General features: G+C 42.2%; 1 protein-coding gene across 1 annotated transcript in view; it reads right to left on the bottom strand.

The window, feature by feature from the left end:
* The window catches only part of LOC133334343 (protein unc-79 homolog), a 54,307-nt gene that overhangs the window by 2,439 nt on the left and 32,742 nt on the right, over positions 1-19,126 (bottom strand). The window contains exons 16-25 of the mRNA XM_061542633.1: positions 15,255-15,472; positions 15,038-15,186; positions 14,239-14,975; positions 14,096-14,173; positions 8,627-8,894; positions 5,079-5,715; positions 3,590-5,020; positions 2,147-2,325; positions 1,930-2,084; positions 1,149-1,858 (exon numbers count right to left, since the gene is read on the bottom strand). Coding sequence (XP_061398617.1) covers positions 1,149-1,858; positions 1,930-2,084; positions 2,147-2,325; positions 3,590-5,020; positions 5,079-5,715; positions 8,627-8,894; positions 14,096-14,173; positions 14,239-14,975; positions 15,038-15,186; positions 15,255-15,472 — 4,562 coding nt within the window. The remainder of the gene's footprint in view (positions 1-1,148; positions 1,859-1,929; positions 2,085-2,146; positions 2,326-3,589; positions 5,021-5,078; positions 5,716-8,626; positions 8,895-14,095; positions 14,174-14,238; positions 14,976-15,037; positions 15,187-15,254; positions 15,473-19,126) is intronic.

The raw sequence follows: 19,126 nt of genomic DNA, 5'->3' as shown, positions 1-19,126 counted from the left end.
CCCTCTATAGACGAGCTGATGAGAGTCTTTATACACGAGCTGAAGGTTTTCTCTATAAGTGAGCTGAAGTTCAGTCCATTAAGCGGCCTGTCAAGGAAGTCAATAAAGACGACCTTAAGCTCGGGGAGACTTTATAGTCGAATTGAGCCACAGGGTCTTTACAAGCGACCTGAAGCTCAAGGATTCTTTATTGGCGAGTTGGACCTCAGGGAGTCTTAGGTATTCTATGTAGGCGAGTCGAAGCTCAGGGATTGTATATAGGTCAGATGAAGCTCGGGCAGTCTTTATAGGTAAGAAGAGGGAGTCTATAAATTAGCTGATTCTTTAAGGACTATATGAAGCCCAAGGAATGCATATAGACGAGTTGACGCTCATAAGCCTCTATAGACAAGTTGAGGAGTCTTTATAGGCGAACTGAAGCTCAGAGAATCTTTATAGACGATCTGAAGCTCAGAGAGAGAGAGAGAGTTTATAAACGAACGGCTCAGGAAGTCTATATCGACGAACTGCAGCTCAGGAAGTCTATACATGTTAGCTGAAACTCAGAGAATCTGTGAAAACGACCTGAGGCTGAAGAAGTCCATATAGGTCAGCTAATTCTCAGGGAGTCTTCGTAGGTGAATTGGTGCCGATATAGGAGAACTAAAGATTAATGTGTCGATGTAGTCGAACTGAAGCCTAGATAGTCAATATAGTCAGGCTGATGCTTGTGGGGGTTTATATGCGTGGGGTCTATATAGGTGAACAATGTACTGATAGCATGAAGGTCTAGATAGCCCAAAGTTCAGGATATCAGGTGCTCAAGGTCCAGGAAATCAGCTGAAACCCGTGGAAGGTTTTTTCACGAGCTCAAGGAGCAGAAATAATGGTAAATCATTTATTTAGTATTGAGAAGAAATGAATGTAGACCCAGGTGTTGGAACGGGAAGTGAACATTTAGGTTACCTGAAGACGGGTCATGAGGTATATGTATTTATGAGAGATGCTAAAGTTGGGACAGGTAGTCTTTAAATAGAGGGTCTGAAGGAGGGGCAGTAAAGCTTCATATGACAGGGAGTTTTTAGAAAGACTATCTGAGGTGTCTCTATATAGACGAGTCAAAGCGGCTGAGTGTTTATATACAAATAAATTAGACGTTTCCAACTTACCTTAATCTTACTGAGCGTATGGAAATCCGCCAAGAAATCAATAACATCATTAATATACTGTCTCAAGCAGTCCGATGCATTCGTAGGCAATGCAGAAGGTATTTCCGGTATACCCGGCAATGTTCCCGGTGGCAAAGTACCACCAGCATCCAATAGAACAAATCCAATAATCATTAGCAAATTATGATCGGGAATGTTGATTTTAAATTTCAGCGCTTGGACAAATTCAAAAATCAGTTGACGGCATAAATACTGCTTATCACGATCACGTGAGAATGAACGACTATAGACGCAAATATCATAGAGTACGGAATACTCTAGATTTGTATGCTGCACACAATAGGCAACAATTTTTGAATATGGATCGAGTAGTGTTTTGGGTACACAATTTAAACGCAATGTTGATACAATTAAATCCAGCAGATAATCGTGATTGGTAATATTCGGTAATATGACAATAACTTGTCGTAGAAGACTTTCGAGACTGGCCATAGCTTGTGGCCATGCCGATTGTACGATATTGGCATCTGGAGCAACACACTGGAGATATTCTGACATATTACGGAATATTATGGGTAGTGATTCCAAGGGAAGGGATTTTTTCGCCTGCAACGCTTCACAGACCATATATATGGGACTGGAGGCATTCAACTCTTGGAAATCTTGCAAGGCCTTGGCAATACTGCGGAAGGTTGTGCGACGAACTTTCACTGCAAGGGAAGAGAAAGGAATTAATTTTATATACCAATTCTGAAAATAAGGAAATCTCGAATCTACTTACTGACAACTTCGGTTTGTAGTATCTGCAGGAAAATACCATTCGGAGCTAATTGATGCAGCACACATCTCAAAAACTGCAATGCCATTGCCTGGGCACTGCAAACCAAGGGTGGACCATTTTCTCCTTGCCAGGCAAACGTAGAGGTGGAAGAAATTCTTATGAAGATAAAATATTTGTTAGTCGGACTTCGAATGTGTAAAATTTTGTTGGAACTTACTTGGATGCAATGGTTAATATTTCCGGTAGGAATGGTGCAGCCATTGCCGGTTCACGATGTATAAATGTACCCAGTATAACAATGAGCAGACCTATTTCCTCATCGGTATATTCCTCCAATAAAGCACCACATTCGGAGCAGCGATCGCATACCGTATAATCGCCGACACGTCTGCTACTCTGTAATGGAAATTTGAGGAAAAAATTGAAATCGGAATTTTTAAAAAATATTTTTTCAACACCCAAAATAATAAGGCATTTTTTAGGAATATTTTTTAACACCCAAACACTCCGCCTTCGGGCAGAAGAGCTGAATGCTAACGGACTCGTCCACAGGTTACGAATAGTTGGAAGCCCAATATTATTCTTTGGGTAGCTGTGAATCTCAAATAAACAGTCACGGACAATCAGTGGCTCCTGGGGGAGAGTGTCGGAGGAAACCGACCGAGTGTCCATGATCCCAAATATCCATCTCAAAGGTTTTGGGTAACTACATTCCAAAGTGACCTCCCTAACGCTGTGGTGTCAAGCGACCTCGTGCTCATCAGTGTTTTACGGTTTGCAGTCAGGGTCCGACATTTCCCGACTGTATTTGAACGGAGCCTTGTTGATACTTGGGCGCCTCCACAAGTTTGGTCAAGCTTAGTTGTCGAGTCCTTACCATGGTAAAAGGTTATGCCATGGCCGATCTCAAATCCTCACTAAAATCTGTTTCAATGGAGCCGAATTTTAACAACCCCATCCAAAAATTTAAAAACAATGTATGCGATTTTTGACTGATACTGGTGTGGCTGCTGTGGCACCCTCAGTCTCGAACTCTTAAACCCCCACAAATGTTGACGACCCACGCTATTCCACTGGACCACACTTTCCGCAGCCCCCGTTACTCTCGACGACGTAAACGAAAGCCTGGAGAGGCAGAAGGGTCTTCTCCTCAACCTTATGGAGGAAACCGGCTCCTTCCGTCCTAGTAGGGGGGCATCCCGAATCAACTCTGGGACCAGTCACCCTTGACAGACAAGGAAGATAGTGACAAATACAGTAGCAATCCTGGTGACTCATCCAAATCAAGGTGAGTCCTCTCAGATGATGAGTAGGGACGTAAACCTTGGCGATTAAGAGGATCCTAATTCCATATCCACGGCCTGTAGTGAAGTCTCGAAAAAGGAGTGCATTTAAAGAATATTTTTTCAACATCCCGAAAAAGGTGAAGATTTTGAAATAATATTTTTTCAACACCCCGAAAAAGGCGAGGATTTTCAAAGGCTATTTTTTCAACACCGTGGATTTTTAATGAATAATTTTAAACACCCCGAAAAGGCGTAGACTTTTAAAGGCGTAGACTTTTAAAGGCGTGGATTTTTAAAGAATAAAAAGCGTGGATTAAACAAAAATATTTTTTTCAACACCCAGAAAGAAAAAGTAGAATACCCCTCATACTTACCACTCGATTCGGCTGTGTAATATGCGGGGCGTGAGTACTACTTTCCTGGCCCTCGTCCAAATCATCATCGGGATCTTCTGGTGGCTGGTAGGGTGGTGGTGGCCATGACCCGGCATAACGAGAACGTATATCCGGTATGGCATTGATGTCAACGGCAAATGGTGTCATTTTTTGCCTTGGTTTCTTGGAGCTATCCGAACGTGTTGCAGTATTAGCGGGAATATTTGCCGAACCATTACCATTAGCCCCAGTTGCGGTGGCACATGTAGTTCCACCTCCTCCTCCACCACCGCCACCATTTAGTTTACCCTCCTGAACCGCTTTCAAAATCGATGTATGTAAATCAGGACCACCATCCTCACGGGGTAGCGGTGTTGTGGCACCATGCTGCTGATGTCCACTGGGCTCTTCCAAAGCAACTTGTTTAATTAAACGTCGTGGTGAATTGGTACGACTACTGGGTGTTACATCTCCCTTGGTACTTTCCGAAACATCTAAGCTGTCCTGTTTCAGATGACTTATATCGGGTAAATTTAAACCTTCACGCATACGCTCAGCAATGGCGGACACACTTTCTTGGGTGCCAATGGGTAGCAGACGTTCAGGGGTTGGGATTTCTAGGGCTGCAATATTTTTAGGTGGTGGTAGATTATTCTGTTCCAGTTCATCCACCGGATTGGGCATGACGCTCATTTTCGAAAGAGGAGAATCAGGGGAACCGTAGGCTTTTTCCGATTTGGATTTCAAAGATTTGCTGGATGCCTTTTTGTGATTGGCACTTAGCCGGGAATCATCGTTACCATTCGAGGAAGATGAAGTTCCAGCACTGCATTCAATGATGGTCTTATGTCTGCCCATGGGTTTCTTAGATGCAGCACTCTGCAGCGGTGGCTGTTCGACGGTCAATGATTTGGCACTTGATTTTTTGTCTGAACTTTCAGCCGAGCTACCATTTGCGGAACGGGAACAACTTGCCGAAGATTGCGATTTCGTGGTGTCGGTAATTTTGGCTGGTATATCTTGTAGGGCACCCAAGGCCTTCAAATGGTTCGTGGCAATTGCGGCAAACATTTTCGAAGTTGCAGAATGTGCCGTGTCTGAAGATTGAGATTTATTGCGCACGGTAACAGCTCTATGAACATCTACAGGAGGACTAATGATAGCTGTTTCCGAGGGTTCGGTGCCCACTAAGGGGGTAACAATCATGCGTACGCCCTCTTGGAGACTATGGCGTGAGTGAGTGGCCACAACGGTGGTGGAAACGGTTTCCGCAGCTGTGGTTTTAATTTTTGTCGTATAAGTATCTCCGGTCTTTGTGGTAATCATGGTCTTTTGATTCTTCAGATTATCCTCGGCGGTGCGACGATTACGCAAAGCTTCCAATTTGGAGGGTGTGATTTCCTCGAAGTGTATGGTATCATCAAAGGAACCCTGGAAGAGTCAGACAACAATTAATTAATTTGTTTGTTTGGGAGTGAAATTTACTTACCGGTGCACTACTACCATGCAAGGTGCTATCCGACAAATCACTTTCCGGTATGGCCACCAATTCCGATTCAGTTTCATCTGCATCCAAACTCGAGTCATTATATTTCCTAAAAGCATGCTGCAACTTCGGTGTAAAGGCCACATTCTGACCCTTACTCTTCGAGGCGCCACTTGTACCCTCCGACGGAAACATCGGACTGGCCGGTGGACTTTGTTCCTTATCATCGGGATCCGTGCCCAATGACGGTTGACTAACATCTCGTGATCTAGAAGTACCTTGTATATCCAAAATCGTAGTCGTCGGTATACGACGACACTGATGAAAATGATTACGTAAACTATTCATTATAATGCGAATGGCTGAGTTTACATAACCACTTTGCGGAGGTTGGGTATAAGAATACTTGTAGAGCACGACAAGCATAGTAAACATCCAATTACGACGCGGGTATTGTTCCAAATACCAGAGGGAATAATTGAAGACAAGATTTTGATACGAATCGGCGGCATTATTATTCGGATTGGGGGCATAGAGTATCACCTGCATAACGGAGGGTAAAATGAGTCCACCAATTAGGTGATTTTGATCCAAAACTTGTGGTAAATTGGCCATAAAGGCATTGAAGACAGCAGAGGCTCTGCAAGAGAATAAAAAATGGAGAATGTTAGAACAATTTATTTTATATAGGTTAAATAAAACGTGTAGGTGACTGGGCCACACTTGGATTAACACCCACTAGCGCAAGGGCACCCTAGTGTTATACCAATCGGAGAGTATACATAAGGCACATTCCTTGGAGAGTTCATCCGTATACATCCCTCGAATCTAACCAAGGAACCACACCAACTACTGTGTTAGATCCACAGATATGGGGCACCCGCTGTACAGAAAACCTCCGCTCAGGCTCACCTCACAGCTGAATCTTCTACTAATTTGAATTAGTCCGCAAAACACGCGCCAAAGTGTACAAGGGAACTTATTCTTTCGGATACCTACCTTATGCCGCGTGAACCGTGAAGTCGTATACCCGCGGTATGGAAAACCTTCGCTCTAGCTCAATTGAAAGGATGCAGTTCGACACATTTGCAAACATGCTAACATGACAACCCGCTGACTCGAAAGGAGCTTCCTCTGACCTAGCAGTCTAACTGGCTTTGTACGATAATTTGCCCAGGCAACGAACAGCCCCTCTATATATGGTACATCTGTCCGCAAAAAATACGTTTGGCGGTCGAGAAGACCGCTGTCAGCTTCTCATTCAACCGATCAAAGTGTACAAGAAAATTCATTCTCTCGGATATAGCTATTCCTAGTTACCCTACGGTGCTCGCATACCTAATGCCGCACGAACTGGTGTAGCTTCACTATAGCATTCCCTAGGCCATGCAACCATAATCATCTCCAGAACTTTCCCAAGAACTGGAAGAAGACTTAGGCCCGACACAGGCGCGGATTACTCGATCGGGCGACTTAAGCTACACCACTACTTGGGCGCCCTTCCATGCTCTCGGGAAGTGACCCTACATAATGACACTGGTAAAAACGAAATGACTTTCCAGATGGCTTTAAGCAACTATCCAGCCATACCATGCATACCTTGTGATTTCCTATTTCTAATCGGATCTCCTATACGATCCAAATCCGGAGGCTCTCACAACTCATCAAACAACGAAGGAAATGATAAAGTCTCCTACCACGAAAGAAATTTCCTAGTAAATGCCCTTGGTTTTCCCCCATCTCGAGGTGATCGTCGTAGAGCTGGTACGTAACCCCTGTAGATAAACTTGACACTTAGACTCACGATGTCGGCACACATAGTATACAATATGTCAAGGGTTATTTCTATTAACCAGTAGGAAACCGCATTTGTCTTCTTTACTTTAAGACAGCTAGTTCTCGTAGGCCCTAAGAGCATCAACGAATTCAGATTTATGTTGAGCAAAATAATAATCTACATTAGCGAGCCTGTCTCTCTCTTGCCGCCACATCGTACCTAAATCATGGATCGGTCATTTGATCTTATTTGGCTTAAAGTGACAACGTGTGCCCGGAAGTACATCATTAACACGGTTCATGCATTCATTCAACTTGCCGATCTACTCATCTTCGTTCAGTTTCCCAAAGTTCTCTAGTGACAAAGCCCTGACACAGTGCGTATAATGATCCCAGTCCTCGTCACGTTTCTTCCAACACTGAAATGCTTAGTGCCGTGGGAACCCAACGACTGTGGTCCCTAAGCCGTGCAACCATAATTTCATACTTCCATGCAATCGGGAAGTAACCGAGAAAGCTAGTGGTGAAAACGGACTCGATATATTGCGGCAGGACCTTCCCGATGACTTTAAGCAAACTTTCAATCAAACCATTCATACCTGGAAATTTACTACTTCTTAAAGCTACCATGCCGGCACGGTAAACAATACCTCAATAATTATTTCTATTATCCCATATGAATTTCCTCCAAATGTCTCCTTTATTTCCTGTAGATCATGCCGGCACACATGGTATACAATATGTCAAGGTTATTTCTATTATCCAGTAGGATAATAGATAATAGACAGCTAGTTCACAGACGTCCTAAGAGCAGCAACGAATTCAGATTTACGTTGAGCAAAATCGTCCGCATTACCGAGCCTGTCTCCCTTTTGCCGCCGCGTCGTACCTAGCTCATGACAACGGTTGTGTGGTAGTACATCATTGACGCTGTTCATCCACTCACTAAACTTGCCGATCTGCTAATCTGCTGTCAGTTCCCCAAAATCCTCATGTGACAAAGCCCTGGCACAGCACGCATAATGGTCCCAGACCACGCCCCGTACCTTCCAATACCGAAATGCTTAGTACCGCGCAAACCGAACCTAAGCCGTGCAACCATAATTCTCTCCAAAACTTTTCCAAGAATGGGAAGAAGACTTGAGTCCCGTAAGAGCATCGTAAGAGCAGCAAGGAACTCAAATTTAAGTTTGTCTAAATCATCCGCATTGGCGAGCCTGTTTCTTTGGGATATTTTCATTAAACCTAACTTTCCACCGCACCGTACCTAGTTCACGGATCCATCATTGGACCTTATTTGGCTTAGCTTAACGACGTATACCAAGGGGTACGCCATTGACACTATTCAACTTGCCGACCTGGTCATCTACGTTCAGTACCCTTAAGTCCTCTAGTGACGAAGACATCACTCTGACCACGCCTGTCTCTCTGGAATCTCCTTATCTCGCCAAAATTGGTCCCAGTTCACGCCCGTTCATTGCAAACCTGAATCGCTCCGTACCCTTCGTACGTCCTCTCAGAGTGGCCAATGGAATGGCGAAAACTAAAATGTCAATGTTTTGAGATATCCTCTAGTCCCGCTCCATTTCGGTATTGGGTTTTACAAGAATTTTCGAACCATAATCGCTGTAATTTGGCTTTCCCGATGCTTGTTGAATTAAAAACTTTCTTTGCAGAACATTCAGGTATAAAAAAGGTCCAATATAATTTTCGGTATGTTGACGTTCCTAGTCCGGTATTTATTTTTTTTGTAGAAAATATATACACAAAATTACCTTAAATTCTCCGGCGATGTATGGAATGTCTTGTCAATTTGATTATGGCCCAACAGCAAGAACAGATGTTTCAAGACAATACCCTGAGTCTTCGAAATCGGTTTATCCTCAGAGGGGAAAGCCTGATCAGGCCTTGACATAAATTGCATTAATAAAAACACCAACAAATGTATTGTTTCACGATCCGATTCTTCCAATTCCGTAATGCGACTTAGCAGACCAACCAAGGCATCATCATTCATGCCGCTCAGCGAATGGATATGACCATCTAAATGGGGGAAAGGAAATTATATAATAATATAAAGAAATATTATGAATATAAATATATTTTTTACAAATTTCAATTAGAAAGATTGGGGTGTAAGGAAAAATGAACTTTTTCCCCCAGCGAGGAAAATTTCCCCCATTCCTGGAGAAAACAAGTTCATTTCTCTTTATTTTAGATTTGGATTTAGTTGGATTTTTTTTTTTTTTTTGATATTATATTACATTTTACACTTACACACTACATCTAGATAGGAAAATAGATTTTGTTTATACATTTAGTTATGGTTTGTTAAAGGTTATGTTTGTTTTTTTGCATTGGTTTCAAAATTAAAAAAAAGTTTCTAAATAAGCATTTAGTCAAGCTTTAGTTGAAAACACATTAAGGATATATTATTTTTTGTGGGAGGGAATACATACCAGAGTTTTTTTGCAGGGGTCATATTTAAATTAAAAAAAAATAATAAAAATAAACAGCGGTTTTCATTTCGTTCTCTATGAGCAAAATTCAACATCATATTTTGGGGTTAGTATTAAGAGAAACGAAGAAAAATCAAAAAATATTGTTCAAAAAAGCCATACTTATATTGGATTTTAGGGGGACGGTTAGACACAGTCCACAGGGGGACGGTTAGACACGCCGGACGTGCACTCTTGGGATTGGAATTAAGAGGTTATCATGCCAAAAAGTGGAATTATCAGGATCGAGAACTTTTGGAGAAGATGCCGGTAACTTATCAGACATGTCTCTACGGTTGGAGTATGGAGAGTGGTATTGGTTGGGTTGGTGGTATTGATTGGGTTGGAGCACCATAATCTCCAATCCAATCCTGATTATTTTCGTCCTACTCTCCAGCAAATCTCAGATTCCCGTGAATCAGAAATGGGTCGAAGTGGGAACCTTAACACAATTAAAACACGTTGTCATGGGAAAGGAAAACTGATATGGGGTTGCCTATGCCGATGAAAAGCGTTTGAGGGGCCACAATAAACTTGATATAAATTTCCACAGTTTTCGTCCCTTTGGGCACGGCAGGAACGGATCTGCTAGATGAACCGGGGAACGTGTACCTGACTGAAGTCCCCAATTTGTCGAAAGCCATTTTTTGAAAGAGGTCGATGAGAAAGCTGGTGATGAGCATTTCGGTATAATCGGCAGTAAGTCCGGTATCGGATTCAGGAGTAAATATAGACGCTAGCGTGACAGCCGCTATCGGAAGTAGGATTCTAGTTTGGTTTAATTTTGGTATTGTAATATGATTGTATCGCTCCTGTAACCTGGGCGAAGAGTACTATGTCGTATAAGATCGGTGCCTGTCGAGGAGGTACCTCCATAGTATACGATGAGTGACGTTGAAATTTTTAAATTATTCAAAGTGTTGGACTTGGACAGAATGTTATTGGTAATGATCCGGGTCGAGTACATGACTAAAATCTCGAAAGTGGCAGGACGAAGTGAAGAGAACAACGAATTCCTGCCGAGGAGATACCTCCACAGTTTAGGATGAGTGACTTTGCATAAATCCTTCAAGGCGTTGGACCTGGTAATGGTAATACTGGATGATCCGGATCGGGTACTTGACTAAATTCCTCAGTTTAGGATGAGTGACTTTGCATGAATCCTTCAAAGCGTTGGACCTGGTAATGGTAATACTGGATGATCCGTATCGGGTACCCTACCAAATTCCTCAATTCCTCAATTTGTTAATTGACACACACAAATCCTTCCCGAAACCTTACTTACTTAGCTGGCTTGTGACAGAACGGTGGTTCCATAAGCCGTGCTAAAAAAAATTTCTAAGCGTGTCGGAATTGTGCGCATCAAATCCAATTTGAAAGACCATGTTCCGAGATATTGTCTTCTACTTGATCTTTCCATTGGATTCGTGGCCTTCTCCTACAGCGTGAACCATCACTTGGCTCGATTTTATATACCTTTTGAGTGGGGGAATCCTTATCCATTCTCGCAACATGGCCTAGCCAACGTAGTTGCTGCAGATCGATTCGTCTGACTATGTCGATGTCCGAGAATATGTGGTATAGCTCATGGTTCATCCGACGGCGATATTCACCGTCGACCCCGATCGGCCCATAGATCTTCCGGAGAATTTTTCTCTCAAACACTCCAAGAGCTGCCTCATCTGCTTGCGCAAGTACACATGCTTCAGATCCATGGAGCATATACGCCAGGTTTTACGATCAAAAGATAATGTAATGATTAAAAAATCTATCAAACAAGTGGATAATAATATTCCGGGCATCAGTAATAAGCCTGCCAGTGGTAAGTGATACGCAGGAGCTGTCAGAACGTCTTCCTGAGAGCTGCAAAAGTGGACCATATTCATATGGGGAGAAACTCCACTTCACTCACGTCATGATCTACTAAGAGTTGGCAAAATTACAAGTAGAACCTCTAGATCAACAGACATATCAGAGATTTGAGGAAAATCAATTGTCAGGTGAATAGCGAATGGTATTAGCACAATTAGGATCAGGATGGTGCAATGGCATGAATTCCAGCTGTCTCCATAATCACTGTTTTATAATAAGTTGGGCGCCATTGGAACTACAAATTAACTGCAAACATATCGGACTTCAAATATTAACACTGAAGTGTATAAATATGTTTGATGTTCAGACTCATGTATCCCACAGCTCATGTCATCATTTGGGCGCCATTGCTACAACAAACTCTGTCCTTGTTGTGCTCCTTTAGAACAACAAAAATCAAACATCAATTATTAGTTTTGGGCTCATTCGCATTCATGTTTGATGTTCAGCCTTTTATATGTCGTAACTCTTGTATTAAGTTCGAAATATTTTTAGAAACAATACCTAATTGGGCGCCAATTGCGCCATCGGAGCTACAAGACTACTAAATATTTTATGTACAGCTAAATATTTGATATTCAGCTAAATATTTGATGTCCAGTATGTAACAAGTTATGCCATTAGTTGGGCGCCATCGGAACATGTCTTCAGTCCACTCCAAAATGTATACATCAATAAATATCATTGAAGTTCAGTCTTTTATATGCCACAAATCTTGTTTAGGTTGGGCGCCATTCTAACAACAATCTCTGCTCCTAATTGCCCGTCATATGCCGTACATAACATCATACATCAAATCTTAACGCTGGAAGGGGGCAAATATTGGATGATTAACTTGTAAGAAATCTTGCATTCAGTTCGCCGCCATTGGAACAACAAATCTTCAGTCCACATCAAAATTTAGACAGCATTTATAGCTTTGAGAAAGTACAACTTTTGTATTATGTTGGGCGCCATTTTAACCAAAATCTCTGCCTCCAATTGGGCGCCATCGCAACCATAAGTCTTCTTCAAAACAGCAGACATCAAATAATAGGAACGGAAGCCCACAATGTTCAACTTGTAAAAAGTCTTGCCTTATGTTGGGCGCCATCAGAACAAAAAGACTTCAGTCCATTCTAAAATTTAGACATGATTTATAGCTTTGGGATATTATAAATACGTTTTTTATATGCCACTATTCTTTTATGGAATTGGGCGAAATTCTAACAACCAACTCCGCATCTAATTGAGCGCCATCGGAACAACAAGTCCAAGGGAAAAATATTTTTAAAAAAAGTGAAGATCAAGGATAAGCTCTATTTTACATGCAAATTTCATAAGGGTCAAGATAACATTCGACAAGCGATTTCGTATTTCAGGATCAGGATTTTGCAGTTTGGTAGGATGGATGTGTGAAAAAATATGACAACAACAACATGCGTTCAAGCTTTTTTTTCAGGGTAAATATCTCTTCGATTTTGGAAACAGTCAAATTTTTTTCAGGGAACACTCTATTCTCGCAAGCCAAGAGTGTCTTTTTTGTGGTTAGGAAAGATGCAATCTTAGGAGAGGTACAAAGAGTTTTTAAAAGCGATAAAATTACATGTGCCTGGAAAATCCATACAATGGCTGGGCCTGTGGAAATTTAGCCATAAATCTATTATTTTAAAAAAAGAATTATAAAAAAAGAAATTAAATGCATTTTTATAAAAACAGTTTGGTTACATATTTACATAGTTGTTTAGGTACATGTTTTTACAGTTTTGTACAAATAACAGAGAACCACAGAGCGAGATAGATTGAGAGAGAATATACATACAAGGCGTTCGTTGTATGGATGGAGTCAAGTTCGTAGTCGATATTTTTTTACATTTTTAGTTTTTATAAAAAAAATTAGAAATAAACAAATAAATAAATTAGTTATAAAAAAACTATGTTAGAGTAGAACAATAAATAACGGTAGTTTTATTTTCTAAACAAGAGAGCGGAGTGGTATTTGTGGGTGTATGTATGTGTGTGAGAGAGAGACAAAACACCGTTACAACAATTATATGTAGCGGAGTAGATTATCAGTTATGTTGATACGACGTTCGTTCACATCAAGACTTATAAGAGAGAGAGAGCGAAAGATACAGAGAGATAGAGAGAGAGCGTGAGAGAACAAGACAGACATATTTTTTGACAGAACAGAAGACAGTAAAATCGCATGCATCTACAACCTACCTTGAGGTGCCGGTTGAACATGAGCACTGGTCGTGCAACCGACATCACAAGTACAACTCATTGGCATAGCTGAAGCTGAAGGAGTGGGACTGGGTGCCGGTGCTGCTGGTAGGGATTGTGGTGGGGGTGGCAGCAGATTCGGTGCCGACGGATGTTTCTGGAAATGGGAATGATAGGAGTGCAGGGGATAGGGGTATTGGTGGGATTGCGTCGAGGGCTGGGACTTGGTGTGTTGTTGCTTGTGGTGATCAGCTTCTTGTAACGTTGGCATTGGACTATGAATTAGCGTTTGACTAGGAGGCGCTACACAATGCACTAAATACTGATGACTTTGACTATGAGTCGAGGTTAAAGTTGATGTTGTTGCTATTTGTGCAATGCTACTACTGGTATTTGCGGGATGGGATGAGGAACTGGAGGAGAAGACAAAATGTTGGGATGATCCCGAAGGACCGGGTGCTGTGGTGGGATTGTGTATGGGACAGGGTACATTGGAGGAGGTGGTGTTAGCGGGACCGGGGACTTGTGAGTGTGCATGTGACGACGTTACAGAGTGAGTGGTTATATGAGCACTGTAAGCCGTACGATGTGTTAATGTATTGCTAGCTGTTGGATAACTATAACTAGGACATGTTTGGCTAGTTCCACTACTAGAGCCTAAAAACTGACCCAAACCAAAGCGTGAAGTTTTCCGTTTTAAGATTGGGGCCGATATTTGGCGGCTGTAGATTTTCTCTTTGTCGGGTACTGTAAACGAACGAAATAAAATATCAATAAAAATTCTTCATTCTTTTACTCCTGGGGAAACTTACCAAATTTCGAATCCTGTCTGGGTATCATGCTGGCCGGTGCTGACATGGTTCTTTTATAGGGCCATTTGGTGCCAAACGATGCACTCAGGGTCTTCGCCATACCCACAGTTGCCGAATCATTTTGACTTAAGGCCTCACGGGCCTTTAATATTTTCGATGACAAAGCCTCACTGCCATTTTCGGAATTCCTTAAATCTCTTAAATAAGAAATATCACCACATTTCTCCAGCGTAATTTGGGCCTCCACAAACAACGTATCGAAACGATTCAAAAAGAATTCCCATGTCAAAACTTTACGATCCGACAAAGAGTTATGCAGCTGATAAACTGACTGTAATACCACGGGACGGTCAACAATAAATAAATCGAATTGTGATTCCAAGCAGAAGAGGAGTGACCGAATTGCCGTATCATGTATGGTTCCAATGTACAGTGTAGCCCTCTGGGCTACATAGACATTAATGTCATCCATGCTGGCAATTAAATGACAAAATGCCGTAGCCAATGCCGTTTGCAGGCCAACTTCGGTGCGCAGCGGTGTGGAATCCATAAAACGTGTAATTACAGTGACTCGTTCAACTGCTGTGAATCGGACACGCCAATCGGTATCGTGAAAGGCCTCTTGGACCACACGCCAAAATACATCCGAACCCAGGGGTAATGTAATGCAGTGCAAAAGCAGCGGAACTCCAACTTGACAGATGTGCGAATGTTCGGCATTGCAAAGTTCCCAGAGGCTGGAAAAGGAAACAAATCGCAATTAAGATAATTTCCGAAAAATAAAAATCTTTAGACTTACTTCTTTATCAGTAAATTCTCCTGACACCATATAAAGAAACCACGATGTTCTCGGGCAGCCTTTGTCAGGGCATCACCATGCAAGGCCATGACATTTAAACATTGCAGAACGTAGTAGAGTATTTCTGGTTTTTTGATGGTTGGTATTTCCTGTAATAAAAACATAGGTACGTAAATTATTTTTTTTCTATGGAATAGTTCCGAAATTTTGGACTCACCGTCAATAACTGATGTATATACTGCAAGGTCTGCGGCAATGTATCCAAGGTGAATTTAAATTTACCCACAGAAGTATGCCAGAAATTCTCATCGTCATCATCTTCCTCGTCCTCGTCGGATAGACTGCCATTTTCCAAGCCAACAGCTCCGCCAGTACTTCCGTTACCATTGTCACCGCCCAAAACCGAGGCCTTGGTAACGCTAACATTTGCACTTCCTGAAATTAGAACATTAATTTGATTTTATTTTCCATTGCAGACAAAGCGAGAGGTCAGTGATGATACAATTCAAGACCAGGAGATGAGCGGCGAGCCAGCTACGTAGCGTTGGAAAATTTGTATAAAAGTAAATCGAAATAAAAAAAAACAACTGAAACTGTTCCCAAATACACCTCAAAATCCACAAACAATTGAAAGAGATTTGAACATGAAGAGTCTGTCCCAAAGTTTTCTTAAAGCCTGGAGACGATCATATGCTTAGTGATCGAAAGAAAACCACATCCACTATTGAGTTTTCGGTAGTGCAAATCGTGCAAAGCACGACAGGAGCATTTTACTGCAAGAATACATTAGTGGCACCAATCCCAAAATCTGAAGTAGATTCTGATCTTCGTGGAAGCTACAGACCAATCTCCGCGTTTGTGAACCTTCAAAGCATTTATTAAACCTTGTCCTGCGAATCGTTAACGGGAAGTGGTGCCAATATCAACACCTGAAGTAGATTCTGGTCAGAGTGGAAACTATTGAGATAAGAAGGATTGTCAAAGAATCAATTTGGATTTCGTACAAAGCATTCAGCAACACTTATGCGGCCAGCCGTTTACTGAAAGGAAGCATTAGCGGTACCAATCCCAAAATCTGGAGTAGTTCCTCGTCTACGTGAAAGCTACAGACTATTTATCGCGTGTATGTTTTCTTTCGAGAAATTGTTCAAAGATGTCCTGCTACGACACATTAACCGGACACAAGAAGAATTCTCAGAGACTGCAATTTTGCATTCCCTGCGAAGCATTCAGTAGCCCCTCCCAGCAATTTAGTGGAGGGAAGAATTAGTTGTACCAACACCATTCGATATACCCATATTTGTTAAATCTATAATATCTTCATAGTAACAGCATTCCGTCAGTATATGCTTCCAGTCTTCAGCCATCCCGCACCCACATAAATCCGTCTGGGACAGACCACTTTTATGCAGAAACGCATTGAGAGAACCATGCCCCATCGGTAAGAACACAGTCCTGAAGCCGAAGCGAAATTCTGGCCGGTCCACTAAGAACGTTGCGCTTAAGCTTATACTTGATAGCCCTACATATCACCTTAAGATAAAGCAGCACGGCGCCGAGCAGAACTTGCAACGCATCTGTGGAAAAAGTGCGACACACTGGCAAACATACTAACATGACGACCCGCTGACACAAAGGAGTTTCTTCAGCCCTAAGACAGATGAGACAGTTATGTACCATATAGGTGCAGCATAAGTTCCACAGGCAACAAATATCCCACCATATATGACACGCATAGCACCCCTACTCAATCGGTCCGCAAAACACGCTTGATGATCCCAACTACCGTTGTCAGCTTCTCCTTCAACCGATCGAAGTGAGGAAGAAAATTGAACCGCTCGGACACCGTTATTACGAAATACTTCACTGATAAAGTTACTAGTTCGTTATTCTTCGGAAAATTGTTCGAATATTTTCTGCTTCGACGTATAAAGAAGGTCATTGAGACAATTTGCCATCCCTTGTTGTTCCTCTAAAACAAGAAGTTACCGGCGAGTGTAGTTGATCACGCCATGTCAGTCTGCAATTATGAGCAGACATCTCGAACAGATGTGGACACATGAACGCATCCAACAGGCAAATACGGATCTGAGTTTAAGAATTTAAAATAACCGTTATAGAATGCCGAATGAACGAAGAGGTTGTTAAGATGGTGGAAGAAGTGAGCAAAGATATTGCTAAGCCTGATCTTCACTCCACTTCCTCAAATGCGGCGTAAGGATTAGATCTCCGGAAGAGATGGTGAATGTAAAATCCACAAAAAAGGAAAAGAGAGCAAAGTTCAAGGAGATGGCCACCATCGACTGAGGGTGACGAATCTGATTCTAATAACCAGAAGTAGAAGGCTGCATCGGAATCTTCCGTAATTTCTAAAAGACTTTACGAAAAAGCAGGAGGGTAGTAACAGTTGGGAAGGAGCCATCATCCAGAGGAGAAATAAGAACGATCTGTTATGCAGTGATCGACGAGAATAGTACGTCCGGCAAACTAAGAAAGAAACGATAACGAGGTCATGGATGCGGTTAATAATAAGACCATGGAGCAACTGCTGTAAGGTGGAACCCTATTGATCTGAACAGCTGCGAATTCAAGGGGGATTATCTAATGCAGTTACGAGAATTCATTAACTGAGAGCGGCGAAACTGGATGTAGACGAGCGATGAATCGACATATTCGATAAATACCGGGAATCCTTAAAAGGGGAAGGACCCTACTGATCTCAGCACCTGCAAATTCCAGGAAGATTATCTAATGTAGTTACGAGAATCCATTGTCTGAGAGCGGCGAAGCTGGCTGTAATACCTTGAAGACCGGGAATCCTAAAAAGGACTAATAGGACTTTAGGAAAGAGAAAGGTAATTGCTACAATTGGTAATAAGTCGCCATCTGATCGTCGATAATAGTGCCCCGGTTAAATACAAATTGAGACCCATAAGGGGGTAATGGGTGCAGTCAATAATAAGATCATCTAGCAACTGCTGCATCTCATGCTAGAATTTGAGTTAAAGCCTGAAACCCTAGTGGCAAGCATAGTCTTCATAAGCGAGACAATCAAACTCAAGCTGATGAGGAAATGATAAATTTCTCAATTACAACAAGAAACGGTCATCATCAGAGGTTGGACCAGCGGGGGCATGCTCGAAGTCTTTGATCTACAGAAGATGTGAAAGTCTTCTACGGGAAGGACTTTATTACAATTAAGGTCATCCAGATAAACTTCCATCGGAGTGATACGGCAGCAAAGTCAGGAGTTGGGGCACCGAGTTCATGACAGAACGCATGCTCGAGGTCTTTGGTTTACATATAAAGACATTCCTGGTGAAAAAGTGGGAAGCCATCCACAGGGAGGAGAACGAATTAGGGACTTTCCTTGTTATAAGCTTGGACATGTCTTCAATGGCAAGTCTGACCAATACTAAGGGTAAGTAGTAGTATTTAAGTATTCAACGCTGTCTACTTCATGATTGGTGCCAGAAGGATTGAAGAGGAGGAAGACAAACAAACGGAGAGAGCCGAGGATAAGATGACCAACTCGCATGAATATCTTTTATATGCTACTAATAGGCATATGGGCTTCATCAGAGGTTAGGGCAGAGAGTTCACGACAGAACGAATACTCGGAGTCTTTGTTCTACAGAACAAGACACTGCTGGTGAAGAAGTGGGTAGTCTTATGAAGGAAGGAGAACAGAGAATAGACTCTCCTTGTAATGGGCTTGGACCGGTCTTCAATGGAAAGTCTGGCCAAAACTAAGGGTGAGGAGAACGTTGTCTACTTTAACATTCGAGGACAAAGTAAAAGCTGCGAGGGATGATGACGTATTGTGCCCTTTTTGCTGCATTTTCCATCGTTTTTGCCAACATTTCGGCCGGAGTAGTGGATATTTCTTCACGAATGTTGTCCTTGAGCTCTTCTACGGTTCTTGGCTTGTTTTGACTTTAAATTTCCCCACAAGAAGATGTCAGGCGGCGTCAAATCGGGCGAACGCGGTGGCCAGTCCAAATCACCACTTTTCGACATCAAACGGCCCGGAAACAAATTATTCAGAAAATCGATTGTTATGCGACTTGTGTGCGGCGGAGCGCCGTC

Source organism: Musca vetustissima, unplaced genomic scaffold (assembly GCF_032173495.1).
Source record: "Musca vetustissima isolate MV318-11 ecotype Yass unplaced genomic scaffold, APGP_CSIRO_Mvet_v1 utg69071, whole genome shotgun sequence".
Taxonomy (NCBI): Eukaryota; Metazoa; Arthropoda; class Insecta; order Diptera; family Muscidae; genus Musca; species Musca vetustissima.
Note: the sequence above shows the minus strand (reverse complement) of the source record. Positions and strands in the feature narration are given on the sequence as shown.